This window comes from Antechinus flavipes, chromosome 6, assembly GCF_016432865.1.
Source record: "Antechinus flavipes isolate AdamAnt ecotype Samford, QLD, Australia chromosome 6, AdamAnt_v2, whole genome shotgun sequence".
Lineage (NCBI taxonomy): Eukaryota > Metazoa > Chordata > Mammalia > Dasyuromorphia > Dasyuridae > Antechinus > Antechinus flavipes.
In genome coordinates, this window is record NC_067403.1 from 7,244,056 (window position 1) to 7,271,112 (window position 27,057).

Consider the following 27,057-nt stretch of genomic DNA (forward strand, 5'->3'; position numbering starts at 1 on the left):
ACACAAAAAAGAGGCAAAAGGCAGTTTCTTTCCTCAAACATCTTACAAAACATGATCTTAGGTGAATTACAGCTTCCCAGAGCCTCTGTTTTCTCATCTGTAAAATGAAAAGTTTGGAGAAGATGAAGTTTGAGGTCTAAATCTCTAATCATATTGGGGGGGGGGGAAGAAAGTATGAAGAGAGACTGACACAGACAGAGGGAAAAAGAAAGCCAGAGAGAGGGAGGGAGGGAGATAGAGAAGAAGGGGGAGGGAAAGAGGGAGGTTGAGAGGGAAGGAGGGAGGCTGAGAGAGAGGGAGGGAAAAAGGGAAGAAGAGAGAGAGAGAGAGAGAGAGAGAGAGAGAGAGAGAGAGAGAGAGAGAGAGAGAGAGAGAGAGAGAGAGAGAGAGAACAAAGATATAGAGATATAGTGCAGCTTTATATAGTCTCTGAATAATGAAAAAAAAATCCAATGAAATTACAAAATGTTAGAAAGAAGAGGGCGTAAAGGTCATGCATTCAAACTCTGCTAGTTTACAGATGAGGAAACTGAGGCTTAGGGTAATGAAGTGAGTCTTCTAAGATCCCACATTTAATAAGTTACAACTAAGATCTGAGTGCTGGTCTCTGGCTCCTAGTTCAGTGTCCTTCATGTTGTGATCCCTGGTGCCAAGGATGGTGATGGTGATGGGGCAGCAGTGATGAGGGTGATCTAGGGATCCAAAAGGGATTCTGCAACATAATGAAGTAGAGGGCCTGTGCCTTTTTATCTTTGCTGTGATTTTGTTTTTATTTTAAAATACAGTTAAGGATCTTTAATTGTTAAATTGTTTTAAATTTGAATAAATAAACCTACAACTTCAACTTTTTTTTTTTTTTTTTTGGACAAAGGAGTTTGTTGAAAATGAAGATGAAGAGGCAGAAAAACTGAAGAAGAAGTTGAAAGTCCAAAAACAAAGAAGAAAGAAACAGGTAGGGTTATCATTTTTGTGCCAGTTGTCTTTCTTTTTAAACAAAAGGGGAGTAGAACTTTGCATAAAAGAGCAATGGACCTAAGGTAAGGAGATCTGCATTTGAAACTGCTCCTGGTGCTTAACAGCTGTGTGATCTTGGACAAGTCATCTAGCTGCACTGTATTTGAATTTCTCTTAGTCTAAAACAGGAAAATGAATTCCTGAAGTAATTTTCCAGGGTTATTGTAAGTTCTTACATAGACATCAGCTACTTTTATTATTATTATTAATCAACTATAAGACAGATGATCTTAAAGTTCTTTATATTAGAAATTTAAAAAAAATAGGAAAGGAAGGAAGAAAGGAAGAAAGAAAAAGAAAGGAACGAAGAAAGAAAGAAAGAAAGAGAAAAAAAAAGAAAAGAAAAGAAAAGAAAAAGAAAGCTATCCTCTGTCCTGGCTCCAGGGCACATTTAATACAAGGATAGCCCCTCTGAATGACTTTTTAATTTTTCTATTTATTTTTACTTTAAACTTAAATGTGAACAAGAAAAGGGGGGAATGACATTGTCCTGCGCTCAGCCCAACGTAAGAGAGGGTTCCAAATATGAAGTAAGACGTTTCCACGTCCAGAAATCCTAGATGAGAAAGAAATACTGAATCATTCCTGGCCCCCCGGAGAATTCGACCCCGAAGATCCTAGAACATCCCTATTTCCTTGGGAACCCCTTGAGTTCTAGACTGGCGAACTGGAGTGGGTTCTGCCAACTTCTGGACCGTGTGGGGAGAGAACCGGGCAATTCCTTTGGAGCTGCCTCCATCTGCTGGGCTGGGGAAGGCGGGAGGGGGGGTTTCCCTGGGGGTGCCCGGGCACCCACAGCCCTGGGTCCAGGGAAACTCGCGGAAGGCCGGAGCCGGGTTTGGGAGCGCGGGGCTCCCCGGGAGTCGGGCCCTTTGCGCGGAGCCCACGCGCGGGCGGCCGGGCAGCCTCGGGCAGGGCCTGCCGGCCCCCGGCGGTCTGTAGATGGCAGTGCAGGCTTGGGAATCGGCGGGCTCCCGGCCGGGCCGAGCGCTCCCTTCTCCCTCCGTCCGCGCTCGGCGGGATCCGGCGGGAGGGAGCTGCCGCCGGCCGGCCCCCACCACGGCATCCCCTGTGGCTGGGAGCGGCCCCGGGAAGGTGAAGGGCTCGAGGACAGGCGGTCAGCGGGGCCCGTCCCGAGCACGGCCCGGAGCGGGAGGCACGGTGAGCTCGGGAGAGCCCAGGCTGGGGGAGACGGGGGGCGCCATCTTGGGCGGCACGTGATGCCCCTGGCATCCTCAGGGCTGGGTTCGCCCGGGCACCGCTCACATGAGACGAGGAGAAAGGGGGGCGAGCTGGCTGGGCAGAACTGCGGGGGGCGAGGAGGGAGCCTGCGGGCCGCTGGAGCCGCAGCCACACGTGGGGAAAGAGGCCCCGTGCACTCCCAGAGTTCCCAACTCCCTCGGGACAGCCCCTCCAAATCCATAGAGCTCAGGGCTTGGGAGAAGCCTTTGAAGGGGAGGGGGGCAGGATGGGGAGAAGGGGGCGCGCGCCCTTGGGGCCTCTGCCCGTCGGCGACTCCCCTGCTTGGGGGCTGGGGAGGCGGGAAATCGGGCAGCCCCTAAGCAGGGGAGAGGGGAGGCACTGAGAGGTCTCCTCACCTCCTCCATCTACTGTTGACCTCAGATCCCGCTCAGACTTGCTTAGAATTGAGAGGAAGAGAAAGGGAGGCTGGTGATTAGTTGCCCTCTCGATGCAGGGCTGAAGAGCTGCTTGGGCGCTTCGGGAGGGGTTCCCAGCCTGAGAGCACTGCTTTGCTTGGGCTCCCCTCTGCCCCCTCCGCCCCCCCTCCCCCTTGAATGGGGCTTTTTAATAGAAGCAAATTAAACTCCCTGGAGATTTGTTAGGAACATTCTAGGAGCACAGGATCCGGAATCACGAGAACCCCTTAGCCAGATGTTCAGTGACGGCGCACAACAGCAGCATGGGAGAATGGCCGCCAGATCCCGGAGCCCCAGCTTCACATCCCCACACTGGCCCGGGCACCCAAGAGGCCCTGGGCAAGCTCAGCCCCTCCGCACTTCCCTGTCCTCCTCTGGACAATCAAGCTGTTGCTCTAGAGACTCCCCAAAGAGCATTTTTTGGCTCTGTGATCCCAGGAGCCACTTCTCAAGAACGTTATGTCCGGGAACAGTAAGGCAGTTAGGTGGCAAAGGGAATAGAGCAGCAGGTCTGGAGTCAGAAAGACTCATCTTCACCAGTTCAAATCTGGCCTCAGACACCAGCTGTGTGACCCTGCCAAGTCACTTCAGCCTGTCTGCCTCAGTTTCCTCATCTGTAAAATGAGCCGGAGAAGGAAGTGGCAAGCCACTCCAGTGTTTTTGTCAAGAAAATCTCAAATGGGGTCGAGGAAAGTTGGGCACACCGGGGACTGGTTGAACACACAGGCACAGTGGAAAAACAGACCCCGTTTCTTAAGTATGGGGATATGTTTTGCAGGTATTTCAATAAACTTTTAACTTTGCCGTTTACTCAGATGCAGGACTCCGGCCTGGAAGAGCAGTTGGAAGGGGCGGCTAATCTCAGCTTTCAACAGGAGCAGCAACCGGATGCGTCAGAACCAAATCTCCTAAATGCCACGGTCCGCAAAGGGCCCCGGAGTGAGTTCATCTCCAATTCCTAGCGATCGTTGCATGTTCCCTATGAGCTCACCTGGCTGGATTTGCTTGTTTGCTTGTCTGGGATCAGACCCAGAGAGAGAGAACTTTTGTTGATTTATTATTTATTTATAAAGAACTCCTAATCAAGAAACTTCCCCTACAAAACCAGATTAGTGTTTTCTCTTCTTAATCTTAGATATCTTAGAAGAGAAATGATCCAGTGAGTAGAGGATACTGGATCTAGAATTTAAAAAGCCATGAATTCAAATCTGGCCTGAGAGACTTACTAGCTGCATGGCTCTGGCCAAGTCACACAATCCTGTTTATCTCAATCAGTCTGGAAATTGTGGAAGGGCAGGGGATTGAGGTTTTGGAGGAGATAATAGCACCAACTTTCCAGGATTGTTTGTAGGATAAAATAAGACAATATATAAAAAAGTTTTACTAATATTAAAGTATTGTATAAATGCTAGCTCTCATCATCATCATCATTAAATAATTGACACACCAAGAGATGAAGTAACTTTACTAGGATCACAGCCAATATCTGTCAGAAGTAAAACTTGAAGTCTGGTCTTGTGATGCTGAAGCAAGCTCTCTATCCTCCTGCGGGGAGTTTTATGGCTACTTTTTACAATGAGTTTTGTGAGGAATAAACAGGAAGTGCAGACACTCTGCTGCCCATTTCCCAAGGACCTTCAAAGTCTTAGAGAGCCAGGCTACATACTTGGGGTCAGGAGAAATCACACTCAAGCAAAGGGTGATTAAGTGGAAAAATGAGTAACGTGCACTCCATTTCCCAGAGTTTGGCTCAGAGAAGAGGGTGGGTGAAAGAAGGATTTGAAGATGCTGTGGGCCTTTAAGAAGATCCAGGTTCTAATCTCATGTGTATGATCTTGGATAAGTCCCATAACCCTAGTGGGCTTCAGTTATGCTTTATGATTTCTACTTCGAGACTTCCCTGGCTCCCTTCCAGATTCAGTTCAAGGCCCACCTTCTTCGAGAAGCCATTCCCAGCCTTCCTTAATGCGATTACCTTTCCTCTGTGATTATATGTAATTTATCCCATCTGTGTGTGCATATGTATATGCATGTATGTATATATATATATACAAATATGTATGTATTATTACATATTCTATATAATAATTATTATAAATAGCATAATTATTATATATTTATATACAGTTCATGCATGTGTATGTATAAACACACTAATGGGAGGAGAATGCAAAAACTATGTGCACACTGTAAACTTTACATAAAATTTTATAGGACTTTAAGTATATAACTTATTGATTATTATATGTAAGGATATTAGAGAACTACATTATGATGACATGAGTGTGTGCGTATATGAATAGTGGGGTTTTTTGCATGTTGTGTCTCCCCATTAGATAGTGAGTTCCTTGAGAATGGGCTGTTTTTGCCTTGTCTTTCATCATAATTCCACCACGTAGCCAGATAACCTGGCACATTCTTAATAAATTCTGAAAATAGAGGGTCAGGCGGTGAACTGGTGATTTCATTGATACAGGGAAATCCTGGGGAAGGAAACGACTTCTGGCAATCAGGGGAGTGATTTCTCTGCAAGCTATAGCCTTAGCTGCCTACAGCTCTGTGAGATTATAGAGCCGCCAGTGTCCGAGGCAATACTTGAACTTGGGTCTTTCTGAAGCTACCTCTAGATCCACTGCTTCACACGGTCTCTGATGCTTATTTTTAATTTAATTTTAATTAAATCTCCACCAATGTCCTCGTCGAATCCCTCATCATGGCACGGAGGTAACGCTACATTCTTGAAATCCATTCTAGTAGCCTGCAGTCTGACGGGGCCCATCGAAATTCAAAGGCTTTGAGTGTGACTAATGGTGGACTAGGTGCTTGCTGACTGTGGCTGAGACTAATTACAATCAAAACTATCCATCATCAGGTTAACTGAAGGGTGATGGATTTTTTGGCAAATGCAACTCTCGAAAACCACTTAAGAGAGTCATGGAAAAGAGTGCTATTTGTTCATTGCACACACCATTAGAATACCTATACCCATGAAGTCATAGGTTACTGACCTTTTCAAGTTAGACATAATTGAAGAATACAGGCGGCCAGATGAATTTTAGCCCCTTTGAAGTCGTCCCCTTGAGAAATTATGCACTTATTCCGCTGATGCTGCCATGGGCATAGACCTTTGGAAATGCCATTTTCAGAATTCATTTCAAAGTCACGCAAGAATATGTTTGGTGACTTTATAGCCGTGCTCCATATTTGGCAGAAATGGTCTGATTCAATGTAATCGCGCTCGCTGGCTCACACGTACTTTTGGCCACTTTGAAAAACTGAATTCCCTTTCAAAGAATCTTTCCTATGTGGGACTGTTGAGGTTATTGCGAGGATGCGTTTGCTGCAGACAGCTGCCATCGCTGTTTTGCTCTCCGGTTTATTCCAAGAAGACCTATCAGAGAAGGCGGCCCAAGGCGTCAGACACAGTCCGCTAGCCAGCTTTGAAGTATTTAACTGACCTTGTTACAAGGGAAGATCCTGTTGGATTAGAAGGGTGAAGGTGGGAAAGGGCAGCAAAAATAGAGTATGGAATGAAGGGATTTGAACATTAGCCCTAATTAAGCCTCATTGCAAGGCAAATTGCTTCACCTCCAAGTGATCTAAAAATTATAGCTAGAAAACACTAAAATACCCTACTTTAAGATTTGTAAAATATTTGAATATGTTATTTCATTTGCATTGGGAAAGGGATTTTTATCCCCATGAGAGTTGCTATTTTCCAAAAAATCACTGGTCCACCTTCTAGCCTGCTCAAATTATCTTGCTTTATTTGGTATTTTAGTTGGTGGGATATTTCTCATAAGCCCCTATCAAATGCCACCTGAAGTAGCAGAGCTCCACAAGAGATGCGACTGGAATTTACTTATTCCTGAGTTTCATCCGGCACCTGGCTAAGTGCTCCGTACACATTCGGTTCTTAAGAAATGTCCAATTTTTGTTTTGTTATATTATTCTGTGTGCTTTGTTTACTTTTTATATACAGAGGCAATATTGACTAAGTGGTGCTAGTTTTATTAAGATTATTGTTACATGCGGGGCCACCTCTATATTTTTCTATGAAAAAAATACAGTTGCAGAGAGAAATAGTTGTCATTTTATTCTGTGTGCTTTAGTTACTTTTTATATTCAGAGGCAGTATTGATTAAGTGGTGCTAGTTTTATTAAGATTATTGTTACATGCGGGGCCACCTCTATATTTTTCTATGAAAAAAAATACAGTTGCAGAGAGAAATATTTACCTTACTCACCACTTAAGTAACTTACGTTGAATACATTCTAACACATGTAGAAAAAGTAATCTAACATTTCAGTCTTCTCAGTGCTTTGTAATAGTTACATTTTAATTTCTGCTTTTATCCTCTCTTATAAAAGATACTTAATGCTTTAAGAAGCATTATTAAAATGGTTGATTTAAGTTTTTTCTAACTTAATTTTGTTTATTTTTTTCAACTAATAAGCATTTACTTACTCATTAGCCCAATCTACCATTGGAAAAAATTAAAATTCTTGTAACATATAGGTGTGTTCAACCTCAGGGAAAAAAAGGGAAAAGATCGCATGTTGACCCTGTCCAAACATGTATCTCCCATTCTTTATCGTGAGTCCATCACTTCTCTAGCAGGAGGTGGAGTAGCCTGCTTCATCGATTCCTTGGAATCGTGGTTGATTATCACCTTGATCAGAGTTCTGAAGTCTTCCACAGTTCTTTGTCTTCACAATAACTGTCATTGCATACATTGTTTTCCTATTTCTCTATGCTTTACCTTGCATCAGTTCAGAGAAGACTTCCCAGATTTCTCAGAAACCATCTATTTCATCATTTCTTATGGCACGATAACATTGCATCATATTCATATACCATAATTTGGTCAGTTAATTCCGAATTTATGGGCACCCCTTGGGATCTCCAGTTCTTTGCCATCACAGAAAGAATTACTACAAATATTTTTTAATAGATGAATCCTTTTTGACATATTCAAAACTGTCTGTATTCAAGGAAAAAAAATACCTTGAAGTTGCCACAGTAATCAGCATGATCTCATATTGCTACAACAGCTGGTGAAGAAAATATATAGGGAGCATTTAAAAGGCCCTCAAAGCAGCAAAGATGGGATTTTGTCAGAATAGACAAAGGGTGCCTTTGCCCTCTCCTACTTCTCTGTGTCATAGGTTCATCAAGTCAGATTTCAGAGCTTGAAAAGACTTTTTAGACATCATCTAGTAAGATGCCCATTTTACAGATGAACAAACCAAGCCTGGAGAAGTTAAGTAACTTTGCTTAATGGGAAGGGAAGAGAAAAGGAGTAGACATCTATATGTAGCACCTCCTATGTGCCAGGTATCGTGCCAAACATTTTACAAATATTGTCTGATCCTTCTAGCAACCCTAAGAGGTAACTGCCTTTCCTATCCCCATTTTTGTAGTTGGGGAAAACAGAGGGTATGTCTTGGTTAAAGTCATATAGTTAAGGAATGGTTGCAATCAGATCTGAACTCATCTTTCTGATTTCCCAGTCCAGCACTCTTACCTAGATGTGCCAGTGTTCACTATCCACTGAGCCACTTTGCTGCTTCCAGGAATCGTGTCTGTTCCTAAGTCAAATGCAGGATGTCCTTCCCCATTAGAATGTGGAATCCTTGAGGCAGAGACTGCTTTTGTCCTTTTTAAAAAAATTCCAATATGAACAATTTTCAGATAAAGAAATTAAAACCATTTCTAGCCATATGAAAAAATGATCTAAATCATTATTGATCAGAGAAATGCAAATTAAGACAATTCTGAGATATCATTACATACCCCTCAAATTGGCTAAGATGACAGAAAAAGACAATGATAAATGTTGGAGGGGATGTGGGAAAACTGGGACACTGATGCATTGTTGGTGGAATTGTGAATGGATCCAACCATTCTGGAGAGCAGTTTGGAACTATGTTCAAAAAGTTATCAAACTGTGCATCTCCTTTGACCCAGCAGTGTTTCTACTGGGCTTATATCCCAAAGAGATCTTAAATAAGGGAAAGAGACCTGTATGTACCAGAATGTTTGTGGCAGCTCTTTGTGTAGTGGCAAGAAACTGGAAACTGAGTGGCTGCCCATCAGCTGGGGAATGGCTGAATAAGTGATGGGATATGAATATGAATGTTATGGAATATTATTGTTCTATAAGAAATGATCAGGAGGATAATTTCAGAGGCCTGGAGAGACTTTCATGAACTGATGCCAAGTGATATGAGTAGAACCAAGAGAATATTGTACCCGGCAACGACAAGATTATATGATGATCAACTGTGATGGACGTGGCTCGTCAACAATGAGGTGATTGAGGCCAGTTCCAATAATTTTGTGATAGAGAGAGCCATCTGCAGCCAGAGAGAGGCCGGTGTGGATAAAATCACAGTATTTTCACTTTTTATTGTTTGCTTGCATTTCGTTTTCTTTCTCATTTTTTCCCTTTTGATCTGATTTTGTGTGTGTGTGTGCACATGCTAATTGTGGAAATATATATAGAAGAATTGCACATGTTTAACATATTGGATTACTTGCCATCTAGAGGAGAGGGTGGGAAGAAGGGAAGGAACAACTTTGGAACATAAGGTTTTATAGGGGTGAATGTTGAAAATGATCTATGCAGATGTTTTCAAAATAAATAACTTTAATCAAAAAGCCCTTAGCATTCTTCAGGACATAGAGTAAACATTTAATAAATGCTTATTAGTTGACCATTTGATTGATTGAATGCATTTAACCAGAATTGCCAAGTCTTGCTTTACAAGCGGCAAAAGTTATCAAACCTTAGAAACTACAACTTGCTATCTATTTTTAAGTCATGTTCCAATTGAAACAAATATCCCAAAAAGTCCACATTTCCCTTTCAGCCCCTCTGTTCCCATCTTGTTCTGACTCTTCAGGGAGTAGCTATCAAAAGTTAAGTAGGGTCTCATAAACACAGATTCTTCATTACTAACAGCTGTTCTCTATTTCTATGATTAAAGGAATATTTTAGGGCCAATTTCTCAATGTTGGTTAAAAAAGATGCTTCAGCATCCAGTAGAATTTGAGATTAATTAGAGGAAATGGCAAATTTATTTCAAGGGGAAGTTGTTAAAACATTCAGGTCTTGGAGGAACAAGTATGGGAGATTTTAAAAGTGACATAAGGAGGATTTGGATTTCGTGCATAATGTTTCTAACTCACACCAACAAAAAGAATAAATTAGGGCTAGGATATGTCTCTGAATACTGAGAGAGTATTTTAGGAAATTGTTCCAATGGAGAATTAAGCCCAATCTGAGGCAAGATTGTGGTGGTAAAGGTTATCTTTGGTCTGCCCCACCTTTCAGTTATTCTCCCTTTAGAAGCGCTTTTCCAGGGTTTTCATTGTGTTGCCAGGGTGGGTTTGACTCACCCGGAGAAGCCAAGACCAGGAGGCCAGCTTCTAAGAGGAGGCCTGGAAGATAGGCGATTGTAAGCAAACAAAAGATCAGATCCAGACCAGGGGAATCAACCCAAGCTGGACAAAATGAACAGAGTCCAAGGCCTTGGGAATAACAGCGGAGGAATCCTCTGTTCCTAGGATGTGTGTGTGTAGGGGGGAGGCTCAATTATAGCAAAATGCAGTTAAAAGCCTTTTTTGTGAATCCTGCTTCTAAAGTTGGCAGAGGTTACACTAAGTCCTAGACTCATCAAATTATATTGGACCCACTCTGTGCCCTGGTATCTGTCTGCGTGCCGCCCCATTCTCCATCAGGGCTCTTTTCAGCCATTCTTTTCTCTCTCTGTGTACTGAAATTCACCTATTCTGTATGTCAGGACCAATTCTCTAGATTACTAAACTTTCAACTAGCCTGATAATTAATCTGCACTCACAGGAAGTGGGACTTGAAGTACATTTTGACTGTAGAAATAGTGTTCCCTACCTCCTTTGTCTAATCCAATAATTATTCTAATGTCCTAGTAACATGGAAACTTCCCACCATCGTAAAATCTTATTTCATAGGCTGTTCTGTCAGATGGGACAGCTAAGTGGTGCCATAGTGGATAGAACAGTAGGCTTGGAATCAGGAAGATTCATTTTCATGAGTTCAAATCTAGCTTCAGACACTTCCTTGCTGTATGACCCTGGGCAAATCATTTGCCCCTGCTTGTCTCAGTTTCCTCATCTGTAAAATGAGTTGGAGAAAGATACAGCAAACTGCTCCAGTATATCTGCCAAGAAAACCCCAATGGGGGTCACTCAGTCTGACCCTGAAATGACTGAACAGCAAAGTTCTCTCAGCTCTACTTAGATGATTCATATTTGCCAGTACATTTCTGCCATGGAAACCCTCTTCACAAATGATGATTGGTCACTTTTCTGTAGCTTAGAGTCTTAGAGAACTGATTGGAGTTACAGAAAAGTTAAATGATCTGTCCATAGCTAATGTGTGCCACAGGTAGGATTTGAATTCAAGTGTTTCTAACCTTAAGACCAGCCCTCTTTCCACTATACTATGATTCTGCTTCTCATTGAAACACTTGCAGCCATAATGCATCTGGTATCCCAATATGGCCTTTTTAGAAAGCCTCCAGCCCAGGAATGATAATAAAATAGCTCTCCTTCGGCTAGCATCTTGGTCACCTAACGAGGTGCTCTAGTGTCTAGTGTGTCGGACATTGGGGGAAGAAGTTGTGAATTCAAATCTTCCTCAACTACTTAATACCCATATAACCATGGGCAAGACTACTTAAGCTGATGCTTGATTGAAGAGAGCTAATAATGGTTTTGATAGACATGTTAAAAAGGAATATCCCTTGAAGAAGTGATGGGATAAATCAGATTTTCATCTTACTCGTACCCTTCCAACTATTGTCTCCTCACATGTAAACTCCCTTGTATTTAACTTTTTACATATTTTTATATTTATGCACTTTATATTCATGGTAATCATATTTATATATGAACTTTATTTAAGATGTTTTTGCATAAGAGTTTTCCTTCTTTGTTATTGTATCCCCAATATTTTGCACACCTCCTTTATTAAGCACAGAGATCTTAATAAAAACTTGTCAATTGATTGCTTGATTGAGCAATGGGTAGGATTGTTCAAGAAGAGAACTTCCTAGTGTTGAATTTCTAATCCCTTGCTTAACCCGATGAGTCACACCACTTTTCTCAGGGAAATCTACATTAGATTTATGTTTGAAGGACATTCTGCATGTTTTCCCTTGAATCGAATCCTCTAAAAGCTTGTCATTACTTGTAAGTTATGAATGTCTCTGAATGGGATTATATTAACGCAAAAACATTGAATGTTATTTTCACATACATACTTTGATATTAGGGATGCTATGTGCTCTTTCATGTCTTTTTGGCCCCATGAGCTATGTTTGCTGAATATGATACTTTATATAAATGTGAAATCATTCCCTTACACAAGTCTTGGCAAATGGATGTTTCCCAAGGGCAGGAAAAATGGAGCGGTGTTTGGATCACACATCTGACTAGTAATGTAGTGGTGTAATTGACAGTAATTTTTTAAGATTATATTGGATGTTATAGTGGTTGCAGCTGTTAAAGAAACACTGTTTGGTCAAGTAGTACCAAAACAAAGGTCCCATTATTCTGTGACTAATAGTTTTTAAGAAAACCAGTCAGGAAGACTTGTGTTCAACTTCTGTCTCTGCCACATACAGCCAGAGTGAGTCTGGGCAAGTTATTTAACGTCTTAGTGTCCCAAGTAACTCTCTGTTAGACTATAAGCTGTTGAAAAGGACCCAACCATCATTGGTGAGTTTCTTCACTTGGAGTTCTGTGAAGGCAGCAAGGTAGAATAGATTAACCTCTGTTTACCTTAGTTTCCTCATATGTAAAATGAGTATAATGATAGCACCTACCTCACAAGGTTATTGTGAGGATCAAGTGACATGATTGTACTTAGCATATATCGCATCTGGCACATAGTAAACTCCATAGGAATATTTACTTATAATTATTAAGTCGTTGAAATAACAGGTCCCACCCAAAATCAAAAGGGTAGAATACAGTTAGAAGATTTTTAAATTTTATGGAACATGGGGTTTTATGGGTAATATTATCTTTTAGAAAATAGATATTCATCCAATTTCATGGATATAGATCATTGACTCTGACAGCCACGTAGTTCAGAGAGACGATATGACTTATACAAGCTTGCCGGCCAAGAAGAACTCATTCCCGTTCCCTGTTCTTTTGGCTCTGCTGCTCATTTTTATTTGAAAGCCAGTTTCCCAATACATGGAAATCCTTCCGAGAGGACATGTTGTCTTTGTGAATCAAACTTGAAAAGTGGATTTCTGAGTAATATAAGCAACAAGATGGAGAACTAACCATTTTCTCTGATCCCTACTATCTCTCAAACCTGTCTAAAACAGAAATTCAGTGGACTCCAAGATGGAACATAGCTAGAATCCAAAAGAAAGTTAAAAAATCTTGCATGGATTCTTATTGACCTTGAGCTCACTCAAGACTCCTTGCTCACCTCTCATGCTACCAGAATTGAGGCTGTACTAGCAGGTCCAAATTCACAATGCAGACTCACAAAAGTCTTAACCTCTTAAACCCTGCTCTACGCTCTTTAGAGCCATGTAGACTCCATTTCCAGATTGCAGAAGTTTGAAGCCATTTGGCCATAACTCTTCAGGCTCGAAAGCCTGCCAAGGGCTGCAATCCGTGGCACAATATTGCAAAACTCTAACAGCCGATGCTAAGCCAGAGACCTTGGAAATAGAGGGACTAAGAGATTAGCCAAGACAAGGTTCTCTCTCTCCGTGTGTCTGTCTGTCTCTCTGTCTCTCTGCATGTGTGAGTGAATGAGTGTGTGTATAGGAAGAAGCACTCAATCAAACCTAAGGGAAAGAGTATATGATCAGCCAGGATCAGTTCTGACCACTCAGAGATCAGTTGGGGCAGACTTAGACTGGGGAGTTATGAGTATAGCTCATATTCTCAGTATAGTAATATATTGTACACACACACAGAGATTATAGGAATAGGCTAAGATGCTTTGGGATCCAGCTCCCAAGAAAATCACACAGGGGGTAGAATCAGAAAGTGAGGAACACAGAAAATAATGGCAAAGGAAGATTTAAAATGCCAGAGATTTCAGGAAGAAAATTCCAAGGCCTTAGACATAAATAGGCAGATCAACAGGAAACATGGTAATAACAGAAGGAAATATGGCTTCCAGATCTAGTAAAGAAATGCAGGCGTCTATGATTAAATCCTGCCAAACAAAGGAAAGTGATCCAACACTTGATAAGACAGAATTTTGGAATAGGAGTATAACGTGGAACCATAATTTACTGTTTCTGCTTGGTTTAAAAGAGAAATGAGGAATATGAGAAAAGAATTTATGTCCTGCACAGCCAAAATAACCGACAAAATAGAAATGCTGCAATCTGCAAGGACAATTCTCACCGAAGAAACAAAAGAGAGAACTATAGATTGGGAACATAATGTATAGGAGTAAATGATACTCTAGAAGAGGAGAAGCAAAACATTAAAAGAAAATGCATTCACTATGCAAATTAAATATATTGATCTCAAAGACAAGATGAGTAAAAACAAGTTAAGGATCATAGGTCTCCCAGAAGAATGTGACTGGGTTAAAAACTACAATATCATCATGAAAGGAATAATAGAAGATAACTGCCTAGAACTTCTGTTTGTAGAAAATTAAATTCCAATCGAAAGAATTCACAGATCATTCCAGAAAGCAAAGAAACAAACAAACCAAGGCTGCAGACTCCAAGACATATAGTTCAGTGGTTATCTATATGCTCTCAATTTATAATCTAGAGAATTGCTTGAGGCATGGAGAATCAGAAATCTATATAAGCTCTTTGAGGATAGAGATTATTTTGCTTTATTTTGTTTTATTTATATCCTCATTGCTTGAAATATTGCTTAGTACATAGTAAGAGTTTAAATGTTTATTCATTGAATGAATGATTGGGGGGGGGGGGTTACTCTCTGTTAGAATCTGTTGAACTTAGATCTTCTTGATTCTGAGCCAGCTTTCTATCCAGAAGGCCATGCTACCTTTTCCATTTATATGAAAGATTAAATTATATAGAATCACAGAATATCCAATTTAGAAGGATTAGAAGTTATTTAGCTTAACTTGTACCTGAATAGGAATTTTCTCTACTATATTCTTGAAGAGGGAAGACCTCAGGTAAAAATAAAACTGCCATCGCCATTAAGGCAGATCGTTTCACTTTTGGACAGCTCTGATGGTTAGAAAAGTGGTCCTTACACTGTATCTAGATTTACTTCTTTTTAGTTTCCATATACTGCTTCAAATTCTACACTCTGGGGCCAAAAAGAGTACATCGGATGCAAGGATAGTGTTCTGAAAAGAATACTGGTTTCTAGTCAGAGTATCTGGGTTCAAATAATTTTCTGTTCTCCACTACCCAAAATCCATTCCATTTTGGTAGCCTTGGACTTTTTTCTAAAATGAAGGGCGTGGCCCACCCCAAGAAAGATATAACCTACTGATTTACATTTCTGGCTCTGTCATTAAAGCCCCTTGGCTCCAAACTTCCTTCCAGAGACCATCCTGCCTTCCATCTCCCAGTTCTCCATCTTTCCTCTTTTTTAATGTAGTTAAATCCACTCTGTCAATGCTTCTGGAAAGGCCATGTCATTAGACTGCTCTATTATGTACCACCCTTGTGACTTCCCAGAACAACCTGGCTTCCTTGATTATTACTCAAATCGCCCGGCTTCAAAAACAAACAACGAAAAACACTCGTTCGTTCATTCTTTCCTTAGAGGATCAGTCAAAGACTTTGCAGACCTTAATGTACCATACAAATGTTAGTTCTTGTTATATTGATGATTGGCAAAATGGGAACAATGATAATTCTCCTGCCTTCTTCACTGGGTTGTGGATCAAGTGATATTACATGAAATTTCTTTTCAAATTGCAAAGCAAATACATACATACATACATACATACATACATATATATACATATATATGTATATAGAATTGTTTGAAAAAAGGATTTTCAATTTTTACTTACAAATTTAAAATGACTATATTTTTGTATTCCCAGTAAAGTGCCTGGCACATAGTAGTTATTTATTAAATGCTTGTTGATACGCCTGTCAAAAAATTCCACTTCTAAAGGTTATTTTCACATTTCTGTTCCAGATTTACCTCCCCTTCCTTCCACTTCAAGAACAGGCTTTGCTGAATTTTCCATGAGAGAAAGAATGAGAGAAAAATTAAAAGCTGCAAGGGTGAGGATACATTAATAATTTTCTCAATGCTGATTGCAATTCCATAGCTCCTCTCTAGCTCATTTGCTTAATGCCGCATGCATTTGAATATTTTGGATTTATCTTTTGTGTTGTAAATGTTAATGTGGTATTTTAGGTTGGCATGGATGATTATTACCCACAAGAAGAATTTTATCTAATTTTCTAAACAATTAATTTGATTCTCATTTATCTCTTAAGAGTAAAAACCCTGACTATTTTTTCCTGATTAATATCAGCCGAGACCTGAGTGACAGACTCCCTTTCTGTCTGAAATGGATAATGATTTCCTCTTTGACTTTTTCAGTCCAAAGCAGAAAGTGCTTTGCTGCAGGAAATCCCTAGCCCCAAACCCAGGAGCTTTGTGAATCTCAAAGAAGAAGGGACTGGATTTGATGAAGAGGTGAGAAATATAGCAACCTTTTGAATCCTCTTGTTTTCATTAATAGGCAAAGACATATGATATTAGCGTTTCATTAAAGGTTTCTGAAACTGATATGAAGAGATGTCTGATGCTTTTTAAAATTCAATTTTGTAATTCTTCAATCAGGTAAAACTAAGTAGAATCCAATAGAAAGGCAGCAAGCTATCATTTCTTTTTAAAATATATATGTATGTATATATGATGTGTATTTATTTGAAATTCTATTGAAATGCCATAGGATTTAGAATAGGAAGAGACTTTAAAATCACATAGGCCAACTTGTTCATTTTAAAGATGCAGAAACTGATGGCCAGAGAAGGGGATCAATTAGTAAGCATTAAGTACCTAATCTGCACTTGACCCTGGGCTTGCTTCTGGAGAGAAAAATGTAAAAGTAATACAGTGTATTCCATCAGTCTGTATCCTCCTGGGCAGACAAATTATTATTGTTGTTGTTGTTATTATTTTTTGCTAAGACAATCGGAGTTAAGTGATTTGCCCAGAGCACACAGCTAGGACATGTTAAGTGTCTGAGGCCAGATTTGAACTCAGATCCTGACTTCAGGGCTGGTGTCTAGCTGCCCCCAGACAAATTATTTTCACAGATAACTTAATGTGGGATATGTACACAATAAATATAAGATGGTTTTGAACACAAACATGAACAACTTCCACAATCAGAAAAGGTCTCTTGAAGAAGTGGCTCGTGGAGAGAGCTAGGAAGGCGGGACAGAGGCAGAGGTGACAAGGGAGATGATTCTGGTTTGGGCAAAGGTGTGTACAAAGGCTTGGAATCAGGGGAGGGAAGAGCCAACGGGACAGTTTTTTAAAAATTTAAAAATCATGTAGCATGTACAGCTGTACATATGCTGCATAGGACAAGATAAGAGACTCATCTTGTGTTAAATCCCAGAAGCCATTAAAAACGCAGTCCTACAAATGACAATAAAGTGAAGGATCCCCATTTTTGTTCCAGTTCCAGTTAAATCAATTCAAGAAATCCTCATTAAGGCCTGGGAGGAGATAAAAATGGGTGAGAGTCCATTCTAAGCTGGTCTCAAGCTCCTCACAATCTAGTGGGGGAAGATAAGGTTGAGAGATAAGACTTGCTTCAAACTTTCAAAGATCTATAAATTTCTTGTCGTGGGCCCTCCCTGCAGAAACCCAGGAAGTCACCAGAATAGGATAAATGTGTGAGTACAAAATAGATTATGTCGAGTGCAGCGGAGGAAGTGGATGGTGTGCCAAAGTAGTAACTGGAAGGGAAAAGCTAGAGCTGACTGGCCGCGTGAGTGAAAGCTTCACAGAGACCATGGGATTCAAGCAGGATTTCCATCGGCTGAGCTGTTGGGCACAGGCATTTCAGTGATAAAGAATGGCAAAATGGTCTAAATGTTAGATACATAGATAGATAGAGGATAGATACTACTACTATTAATAATAATAATGCCTTAAGATATGTCCTGATTGCCTGGAACATAGAGCACATTAGGGGGATCGAGTTGAAATATAGAGGTTGGAGCTAGATTATAAAAGAATTTAAGTATCGAGACTAATTTTCCCAAGGCAGTGGGAAGGAGCACTGTAGATTGGTGAGCAGTGGAGTGACTTTATCGGCCCAGACCAGCATTAGGAAGGTTAAATACAGGAGCAGCATCGTGCACTGGGAAATAAATCCACAACGTCAGGAGAACCTGGCCCACTAGATAATGAAAATCTGGAGCCACGGTCACTCATTAAGTTCCTCACTAAGCATGTTCTGCATCCTAAGAGGGAGTAGATTAGGAAATGCTACCGTAGACTGAGCTTTTAAAGTAAGAAGGTCATTACTAAAGACATCTCGCTTCAGTATGAGCTGGAAGTGAAATGCCCGGCTAATGGGTGACCCAGTTAGGGGGCGGTGGCAGCTCTAATATAATAATGGCTCTGGAGGAACCGTTACATGGAGGGAAGAGAAATCGGGAGGGGAGAACTCCCTATGGGAGCTGAAGTAGTAAGCATATTTTTAATCAAATTGAATGCCATTCTGAAATGATGGGGAAACTCTAAATGTAAGCAATTATTGTGCAATCAAATGATCTATGATTATAGCCGAAGCATGATTATTGTATTGTGTCCAGTCAGATTAAAAAATATGATGCATGATTGCTGATGTTAATATCTTCTATCCAATCACAAGAATATGTTTAGTATGCTAATTCCATAGTGGGGGAGGCGAGTGCTTTCTCTGGGGCAGAAATAACAAGCGCAAGTAAGAATGGGGTCCTTGCGCTGCTGCCCGTGCTCACTGGAACGGGAGAGGCAGTGAATTGGGCTCCAAGTGAGGAGGACTTCAGAGCATCTCCCAAACCCCCCAAGTCGGAGCTCACTGACACCATACTTAGCAACGGTTAAGGGATTATGATCAGGAGCAGATGCATGTGTAGATCACTGGGCGCAGCTTAATGACTCTGAATTCTGGTTTCATGAATAGAGGGAACTCCAAGGAGAGGAGCTTCCCTTCGCCAAAGCAGACGGGCACCTTTTCTTCCAACTTAAAGCCTCAGATGATGGCGCAGAATCCTGATGGGTTTAGTGACTTGGCCAGAGTCATGTGACCAGTAAGCATCAGAGGCAGGACTGGAATCTGCATCTTTCTGGCTTTCATTCTGACTCTCCTTGCTGCCTCTCTGCAGACTGTGGAAGCTAATATTATTCTATTTGATTTCATAGACTATTTAGATATACTCCCATTGTGAACTCAGCCTGCTTTGAGTGCTTTTCCTTCAGTATAAATGTGAACACAGCACTGCCCTAGGAAAGGGAAGAACTATTTATTAAACACCTACTGTGCTGTAGGTGTTGTGCTAAACACCTACAAATATTATCTCCTTGATCCCCCAACTCTGGGAGGCAGGTGCTATTTATGATGTCGGTTTTACAGCTGAGAAAACTGAGGCAGGCGGAGGCTAAATAAACCATCCAGGCTTCCATAATTACCTAATGTCCAGGGATAGATGTGAAGTTATGTAGTCGCCATTCTCTGTGCACTATGGCACTACCTGGTTGTCTCGTAATAGAGTATTCAATAAACTTCTGGGAAATTCTTGTGGATTCCTGTTGCCTCAAAGATAAGTGAGTGATCTCGGAGGGGAAGGCACTAGCATTTTGGAGGAGTCCCGGGGATAGTGAGGAAGGGGACAGAGACAAAGAAAAGCCTCAGCAGAAGCTGAGAACACTTGGGAGAAGCCAGGAAAATAAAGAGACAGAAATTCAAGGAGTGGAAAACAGCCAGCAAAAATAAGAGTATCCTGTATGTGGGACAGCCTGTGGTGTGGAGTCAGGAAGACAACTTCCTGAGTTCAGATCTGGACTCAGACACACTGATTATTAGACCCTAGGGAAGTCACTTAACCCTATTTGCCTCAGTTTCCTCATCTGTAAAATGAGCTGGAGAAAGAAATACCAAACTTTTGGTATCTTTGCCAAGAAAAGCACAAATAGTGTTGTGAAGAGTCAGTCATGATGAAAAAAGGATTGAAAAACAACTTTATGACTTCGGTAGGAAAATTCAAAAAAAGAGAGGGATTGGCTTGGAAGGAATAATGAGAATTCAGCTTTAGATATGTTGAGTTTGAGATGTCTATAGGAATCCAGTTTAAAAAGTCTAAAGGGCTCCTGTAATTCAGTAGAGACACTGGGGGATAGGTAGCTAGACCTGGGAATTATCTTCCTAGAGATGAGAATTGAATTTAAGGTGATAGACAAGATCTGAGTGAGATAATATAGAATGAGAAGAAAGCCCAGGACAGACCTTTGGGGCGACATCCACGATTATTAGACAGAACATAGAACAACATCTAACTAAAGGGAATAAATTGTCAGATATATAGGGGAAGAAAATAAAGGTTGGGATAATAAATACGTAGGGAAAAGAGAGTTCCAGGGAGAGAAGGAAGAAAATCGATTGCAGTCTGCAGAGAGGTCACAGAGGATCAGAACTAAGAAAAACCAGATTTGATCACTTTACTTTCACTTTGGTTTGCACTCGTTCCCTAGGAATTACAATAATCAATAGTCAAGAACTAAGCCTTTTCAAGGGTTCATTTCCCTCTTCTCTTGTCCCTAATATCCCCAGTTTACGGTTTCTTTCAAAACTGCAAGAATTTGTGTAGATATTTCATCGATTCTTTTAGTCTATCTCTGGGTATTTCATCCATTTTTTATTCCATCTGTGTGAGTTTTCAAGCACTCTTGCCTCCATCCCCACACCCTCATTGCCTTCCTAGCAAATTTTCATAAATTGTGATCGTCAAATGACTCATCATTTCAGGGGTTAGACTTAAGATGATGAGGCGATTGAAATTTAACTTGACTGGTTTTCCAATGAGAGATATAAAATTCATAGACCAGCTCATACTTGTTTATTTGGTTTTTTTCTCCCTGATTTATAGGATCTGACAGGGCTTAGTTGGCACGTAGCCTTTAAGAAGTTGGAGTCACTTCATTCCAGATGAAATGTTGGAAAAGGACTTTAATACACAAGTATCCATCTAAAGGGTTTCTTTATATATATATATATTTTTTAAATGCAGCCTGGCAAAAATGTCCTAAAGGAGCCACAAGAGGAAGATTCCCAGAGATCTGCAAGAGTCAAGTTTCGGGATTCTGGGAGGAAGCCCAAGTTCAAACCACAGGTTAGAACTGGTGTGTTATCCTTGGGTGAGTTTTTCTTCTTCAGGAGAGGAGGACAATGAAACAATTACTCAGTTTTTCCCATTCATTCTTGTGCATCATTCTTTGCCTCGTATAAGGCTCAGGGGGGAATAATATTTTATGGAAGAACAGGCCGTATCATATAGATACATTGGATTCCTAAAGGTTAATAAAAAGTTATTGCCTTGCCTACATATACAACAAACCAAAAAGGACCCCAACAGCCAAGGATGCAATTGGCCTTTATCAAATTGAATGGGAAGAAAGCTATATCTTACTACTAATTAAATAGAACTATTCTAGCATTTACCTATGAAATAGTAATCCTTGGCATTTGGAAAATCACTGCTAAAATGATCAGGTCTCATGGCTACAAATAAAATATTTGTGTGGCTTAGAAAAAGCTTTTTGTAGTTTATGAGAAGTGAACTAATCAAAATTTGACCTATAAAAGAATACCCCGAGGCAATAAATTCCATTCATTAAAGTTCATTGTCTATAGTCCACTAACTTTTTGAGATACCAATCTTGTGTGATGACTGGAACGTCATTATTACTGCTCACATAAAGGTTGTTTTTAGTTAGTTATTTATACTAAGGTTATTTAAATTTAAATCATCTGAAAATCCTGTGGCCTCCTTGTGTAGGTCCGTCCTGGATTCCCGTCTGCAGAAGAAGCCTATAACTTCTTTACTTTCAATTTTGATCCTGAACCCGAAAAGGATGAAACAAAAGACAAAAGTGGAGAAGAGTCCTATCAGGAGGTGGAAGAAGGGGAGGAAGAGGAAGAGGAAGAGAAACCAGGTCAAGAAGAACAAGTAGGGGAAATAGCATAAAAATCACAATAATGATGATGGCAAAGGATGAAAGGTTCAGAACAAATGTGGACTGACTGACTGCTAGGAGAGCGCCTCAGGTGTTTCTTGATCGTACGTGGGTCATTTCGGTGAATGGAGGCCAATAATGAAAGAGCCTCAGCTCTCTGATTATAAATTCATAGAAATCAATGTCTTTTGGCTGGCAGATTAGTGTTAGTGTCAGGAAGAATAGGGTCGGGACCTTCCTGCGTCTTATTCTACTAGGGGGCTAGCCTTGGATCGGTCACTAATCACTAACTTCTCTGAGCCAGGGAGGGCCGGCTGATCTGCCTCGAAGCGGGGAGTACTGTGGTCAGCACTGGAGAGCACTCCCCACCCAGGAACACCACAGACAGAGTTGTTCTTAGACGTGCTGTTCTTAGAACGAGACCATATCAATGGCGTACTGTCTCAGTGTCCCTCAGACCGTAGCAGTTCTCATTCACACGATTCTTTAAGGTTTACAAAATGCTTTTTAACACAACCCTGTGAGGTGGATGGGACATGTATCATTATCCCCATTTATAGGATCCAGGATCTCATAGTTGATGTATCAGAGGAAGCATTTGAACTCAGAACTCCTGCTTCTAAAGCCACTGTCCTTTTTATTCCATCACACGGCCTCTGGGCTAAAATAACCTTCCACAAATGTAGAATTCTTCTCGGACCACAATGGATTTTTTTTTTTTTTTTTTTGGTGAGGCACTTTTTTTCCTCTGAGATGCTCTTTTGTCTCGGGTTCCTTGCACAAATTCAATTCAATCCAACAGATACTAATAGAGTATGAGGTACCATGACAGGTTCAAAGGCAAAAGTGAGATCTGCCTTCAAAGACTTTCTAGTATACTAGGATTCATAATGTGCTGAGTGTCTTGAAAGTTTTAGACTACTAAAGCTTATAGCTGCACTGATTTTCTATTCTCATTACACTTTATGCAACTCTAGTATATTATTTCTTAGACTAGATTTATTACTAGATCCCAAAAGTCGAGAAAGTTGCAGACTCAATTTTGGAGTGTCTAAACACTATATTGAACAAATTTTAAAAATTATTTTAATTCTGAGTTTTGACAGTTTCTTCGGTCAGGAGCATATTTCCTCCAATCATACAGGTCGTAACTTTTGCATCCCTTAACCAGTCTTAAAACACTATTACCAAAAGTATTTTGACCCGGTAGCCAATCTTTTGGAGATAATTTCTCTAGGTTTACCTAGCACAGCCCTCTCAGAGAATACATAGAGTCTTCTATCATGTTTATTCCATTGGACCTGCCAGAGCGCAGACTTCAAGAAACCAGAATCAATGCTGTTGACATGAGGAGGCCCTGACTAGTTCATGACCATAGTTAAAAAACAAACAACCAAAAAAATCTCAAGTCTACAATTATAATAGGGCTAGAAGCTGCTGGATAAGACACACTATCATTCATTAAGTCTCATAATTGGACACAATTGTAACAGGCACCTGGTCCAACACCCCGGCCTAGTGCGAAAGCTCTCTCCAGGATTTATAATTTGAAGTTAGAGACACAACAAGTTCCACGTTGTCTTCACGTAATCAAATCACCACCTGTCTTGAACATACTTTCAAGTATCTGGGGCAGAAAACAGTCACAGGAACTAAAGGCTGAGCCTGAAAGTTTTTTAGAAGGACCCCCAACCACAGAGAACACTGAACTTAACAAAGAATCGATATCCTCCCTCTATCCCTCATTTTACAGGGAAATAGAAATTTCTTAGCTGATGTGACAAAATAGGAAATAAATTCCTTAAGATAAATTAAAACTCTAAAGTTAGGGAATTTTAAAACTGTAATGCATCATGTTAAATGTGGCACATAATGCCAAACATACACACTAACACACACACGTATGTATGTTTGTATTTAGTCTGTACATATATCCCAATTCTCCTGGACCTGGAAATTGAGACAAAAATAGACAGAACAAAAGTTCATAGACATTTAACAAGAGCAAAAGGCTGGCCAACTATGAAAGAAATATCTGTGGCCTGGAGAGGTGAATGTAAGACCTTAATCATAGAGAGACGACCTACAACATCCTAGATATATTGGGAAGTAACACAGAAGGAGTCTTAATTTCCAATAGGCAGATGGCATTATGCCATGCTGCTGACAAAAGCTATTTTTTCTTCAGGGTAGGGAGAAATTTTCTGACACACTTCTAGGAAAGGAATGAAAAAAGAGGCGTTCATTTTATTGACATTTAATTTACAGCCAACCTGGCTTAGATTCCTGTATTCTATAAAGAAATGGATGCTTCTGATTTCAGCAGTCAGCTGAAATGACTGCAAACCACAGTCCACTGTAAATGAAGGAAAACCTTTTCGTATCCCCAGAATGCTAGTATTTACCATTTAAATGCCATGTTTCAAATTTTAATTTTTCACTTTTCTTACAGATCAAAAGTATGTCTTACTCAGCATCTGACAGTAGCTCCAGTTTTTAAGATTACTTACATATCAGAAAATGGTATTTAAAATAACTGTTTTACCTGAAGATAATTAGTCGACTCTTGACTTTTAAATTTAAAGAACAGTAATTCACAGGAGTTGTACTATAATGCTATCTCTGGGGACTATACCACCCTGAGGAACTCTCTTAATGTAATGAGGTCTTCTTGAAATGGCCGTAATTGAATTCAACCCCCATTCATGCGATCTGAGACTTCACACTGAATTCTCCACTGCAGCAAACAGATTTATAGTCAGTTTCTAGGATGCTAATTACCAGTAGACATTGGAATATTAATTTTTTTCTGATTTCTTCCCATTACTTTTTACCTCCACGATTTAAATATACAAAACAAAACTTTAATTTCTCCAGGAGATCATGTCTACCTTCTGGAAATTACAGTGAGACTCATATATATGCTCATCTTCCATGAGCAAACCTCTGATTATAGCACACTCCTCCCCTTGGACCCCCCAAATCCGTCATTCCCCTCAGCGTCCTGTTGTGGAACATCATCCATAAACACAGTCAGTTCTGCATCCTTTTTTCATCATTCTGGCCGTAAGATTCTCTAGTTCATTGGCTGCTATAGAAAGCTTTACTTCCTTTGCTTAGAGCTAAAAGTTCCCCTTTGAAGCTTCAAGTACTTCCCCTTCGGATTCTTGCATTTGAGCAGTCAGTGAATGAGTCCCTGTGGCAGAAATTCATGACTTTGGAAGTTTTGATTCTTTATCTCTCACTCTATGTTCTTCCCTGTGGAAGATTTCTAATCTTTCTAGCCTCTGGGTATATGTATATGTTGTGTGTGTGTGTGTGTGTGTGTGTGTGTGTGTTTGTGTATATATATATGTATGTTGTATGTGTCTTTTTCTGTGTCTGTGTCACTCTCTGTCTCTTTCTCTCTCCCATCTCTCTGTCTCTCTATCTCTGTCTCTGTATCTCTCTCTCTCTTTCTCTCTCTGTCTCTGTCTTTGTCTCTCTCACTTTCTCTCTCTCTCTCTCTCTCTTTGTCTCTCTGTCTCTGTCTCTCTCTCTCATATCTCCCCCTTCTTTTTTTTCTTCTCTCTTTTTCAGACTTGTCCCTTAGGTAGCAAAAGTTTCCCAGAAGGAAAACTGAAGAGTTCAGAAGTAATAAGAATGTTAGGTCAAAAGTCAACAGCAGCAGACACAACCAGCAGCCCAATGATGGCTTCTTAAGAAGCTTTGAAAAACAGACCTTCTCTTCTCAAAGGCAGCACGGCTCATTGAATCCCACATCCACATTTTCATTTTGTGGGTTTTTTTAAAATAAGGACTGCCCATCATAACATAGATGAGATGAACATACACTGGCAATAACATCATTAATACTTTCTAACCAAACCCCAATCCAAAGTTTTGAAAAACAACTGTGACGTTGTTCCAACGGTAGCCCATTTATTACAAGGACACTCTTGAGACCTTCACTGCTCCCTTCAGCATGATGCTTTCTGAACCGTGTTTTTATGAGAGCAATTAACAGGTTTAAGCAGGGTATGTGGGTCATTGGTTTCACTTTTCCTTTGTTCCATTATTTTTTTTCCAGTAGAAAGCAGTTAATAATTCTGATGCTCCATGGCCAGGAAACCATTTGCCTAGTTTATAAAAAGCACTCACTAAAAATGTACCGCATACGCATAATTATTATAATGACAGTTCAAAAGAGTTTGAAGAGGATCTGCAGGTCAGCTGGGAAAGATGGAGAAGTGGCGTCCATAACGATCCTTGCAGAAAAGATTTCTTGCTAGATATTCGAAGCAGCCATGACAGCTCTGTTCGGTGTCCAGAAGAACAGCCCAGTCCCTTCCTTAAGCAAGGCCTGAATCATTCTAACTTTGGCTCCTTTTAAATTAAGCGACCTTCCCCCCCATAAGTGCTATCTTAAAGAGTTGAATGTGCCCTTTTTCCAAGTTCTGGAGGTCTTTCTGATTACAGAAATAAGGCGTGGGGTCTCAACATAAAGCAGGAGCTATCATTGGATAGCATATGTGAATTCAGCTGTCAACTCTGATTGTTTCCTTGGCTGAATTAGTTAATATTTTCGAGTCTTAGTTTCTTCACCTGAAAAATGGGTATAATATCTGATGTACAAAATATATCTGTAATACTTCAGAGGGTTATTTTGAAGGAAACTTCAATGTGATATATATGAGTTATTATTCCCAATGATGATGGTGATTATAAAAGACATTGGAATCAGAGACAACAATTAGGCTTGAGCTTTAAAAAAAAAAATAGGAAGAGAATTCAGTGTGAGATACATTAAAACTTATTAATGGATAAAAAGAATTTCTTTTCTAAAAAAACTTATAGCAAAATACAGTCTGAGCAATTTTCTTATTTGATGCAATTGTAGGGTGAAGAGGAGCTAACTAATGAGAAAGAAGCTGACGCCTTCTTGCTCGACTTAGATCAGACAGCCCCTGATTTTCTGGCAGTCAGAGCTGCCGAATATGAAAGCATCCATGAGATACAGCACAAAGAAAAAGAAATTCTCTTCAGACCCAGTTCTGTTACAGGTATGGGATGTTTCCATTTTGCCCCTTTCATTGCTTGATCGCTTTCTTGAAAACAAAATATGGGTTGCAGAAAATATAACAGGAGTGCCTCTGAATCAGCTCCTTGTCTGCT

General features: G+C 40.3%; 1 protein-coding gene across 5 annotated transcripts in view; it reads left to right on the plus strand.

Moving 5' to 3' along the window:
- The window catches only part of CC2D2A (coiled-coil and C2 domain containing 2A), a 135,029-nt gene that overhangs the window by 7,263 nt on the left and 100,709 nt on the right, over window positions 1–27,057 (plus strand). For 3 of the 5 annotated variants that reach the window (XM_051965530.1, XM_051965531.1, XM_051965532.1), the window contains exons 1-7: window positions 1,565–2,175; window positions 3,488–3,611; window positions 15,853–15,941; window positions 16,267–16,362; window positions 20,958–21,059; window positions 21,726–21,896; window positions 26,783–26,945. In XM_051965530.1, the coding sequence (XP_051821490.1) occupies window positions 1,957–2,175; window positions 3,488–3,611; window positions 15,853–15,941; window positions 16,267–16,362; window positions 20,958–21,059; window positions 21,726–21,896; window positions 26,783–26,945 (964 nt within the window). In that variant the 5' untranslated portion in view covers window positions 1,565–1,956. Of the gene's footprint in view, window positions 1–871; window positions 953–1,564; window positions 2,176–3,487; window positions 3,612–15,852; window positions 15,942–16,266; window positions 16,363–20,957; window positions 21,060–21,725; window positions 21,897–26,782; window positions 26,946–27,057 lie in introns of those variants that run through there. The other 2 variants (XM_051965533.1, XM_051965534.1) reach the window with 2 other exon arrangements.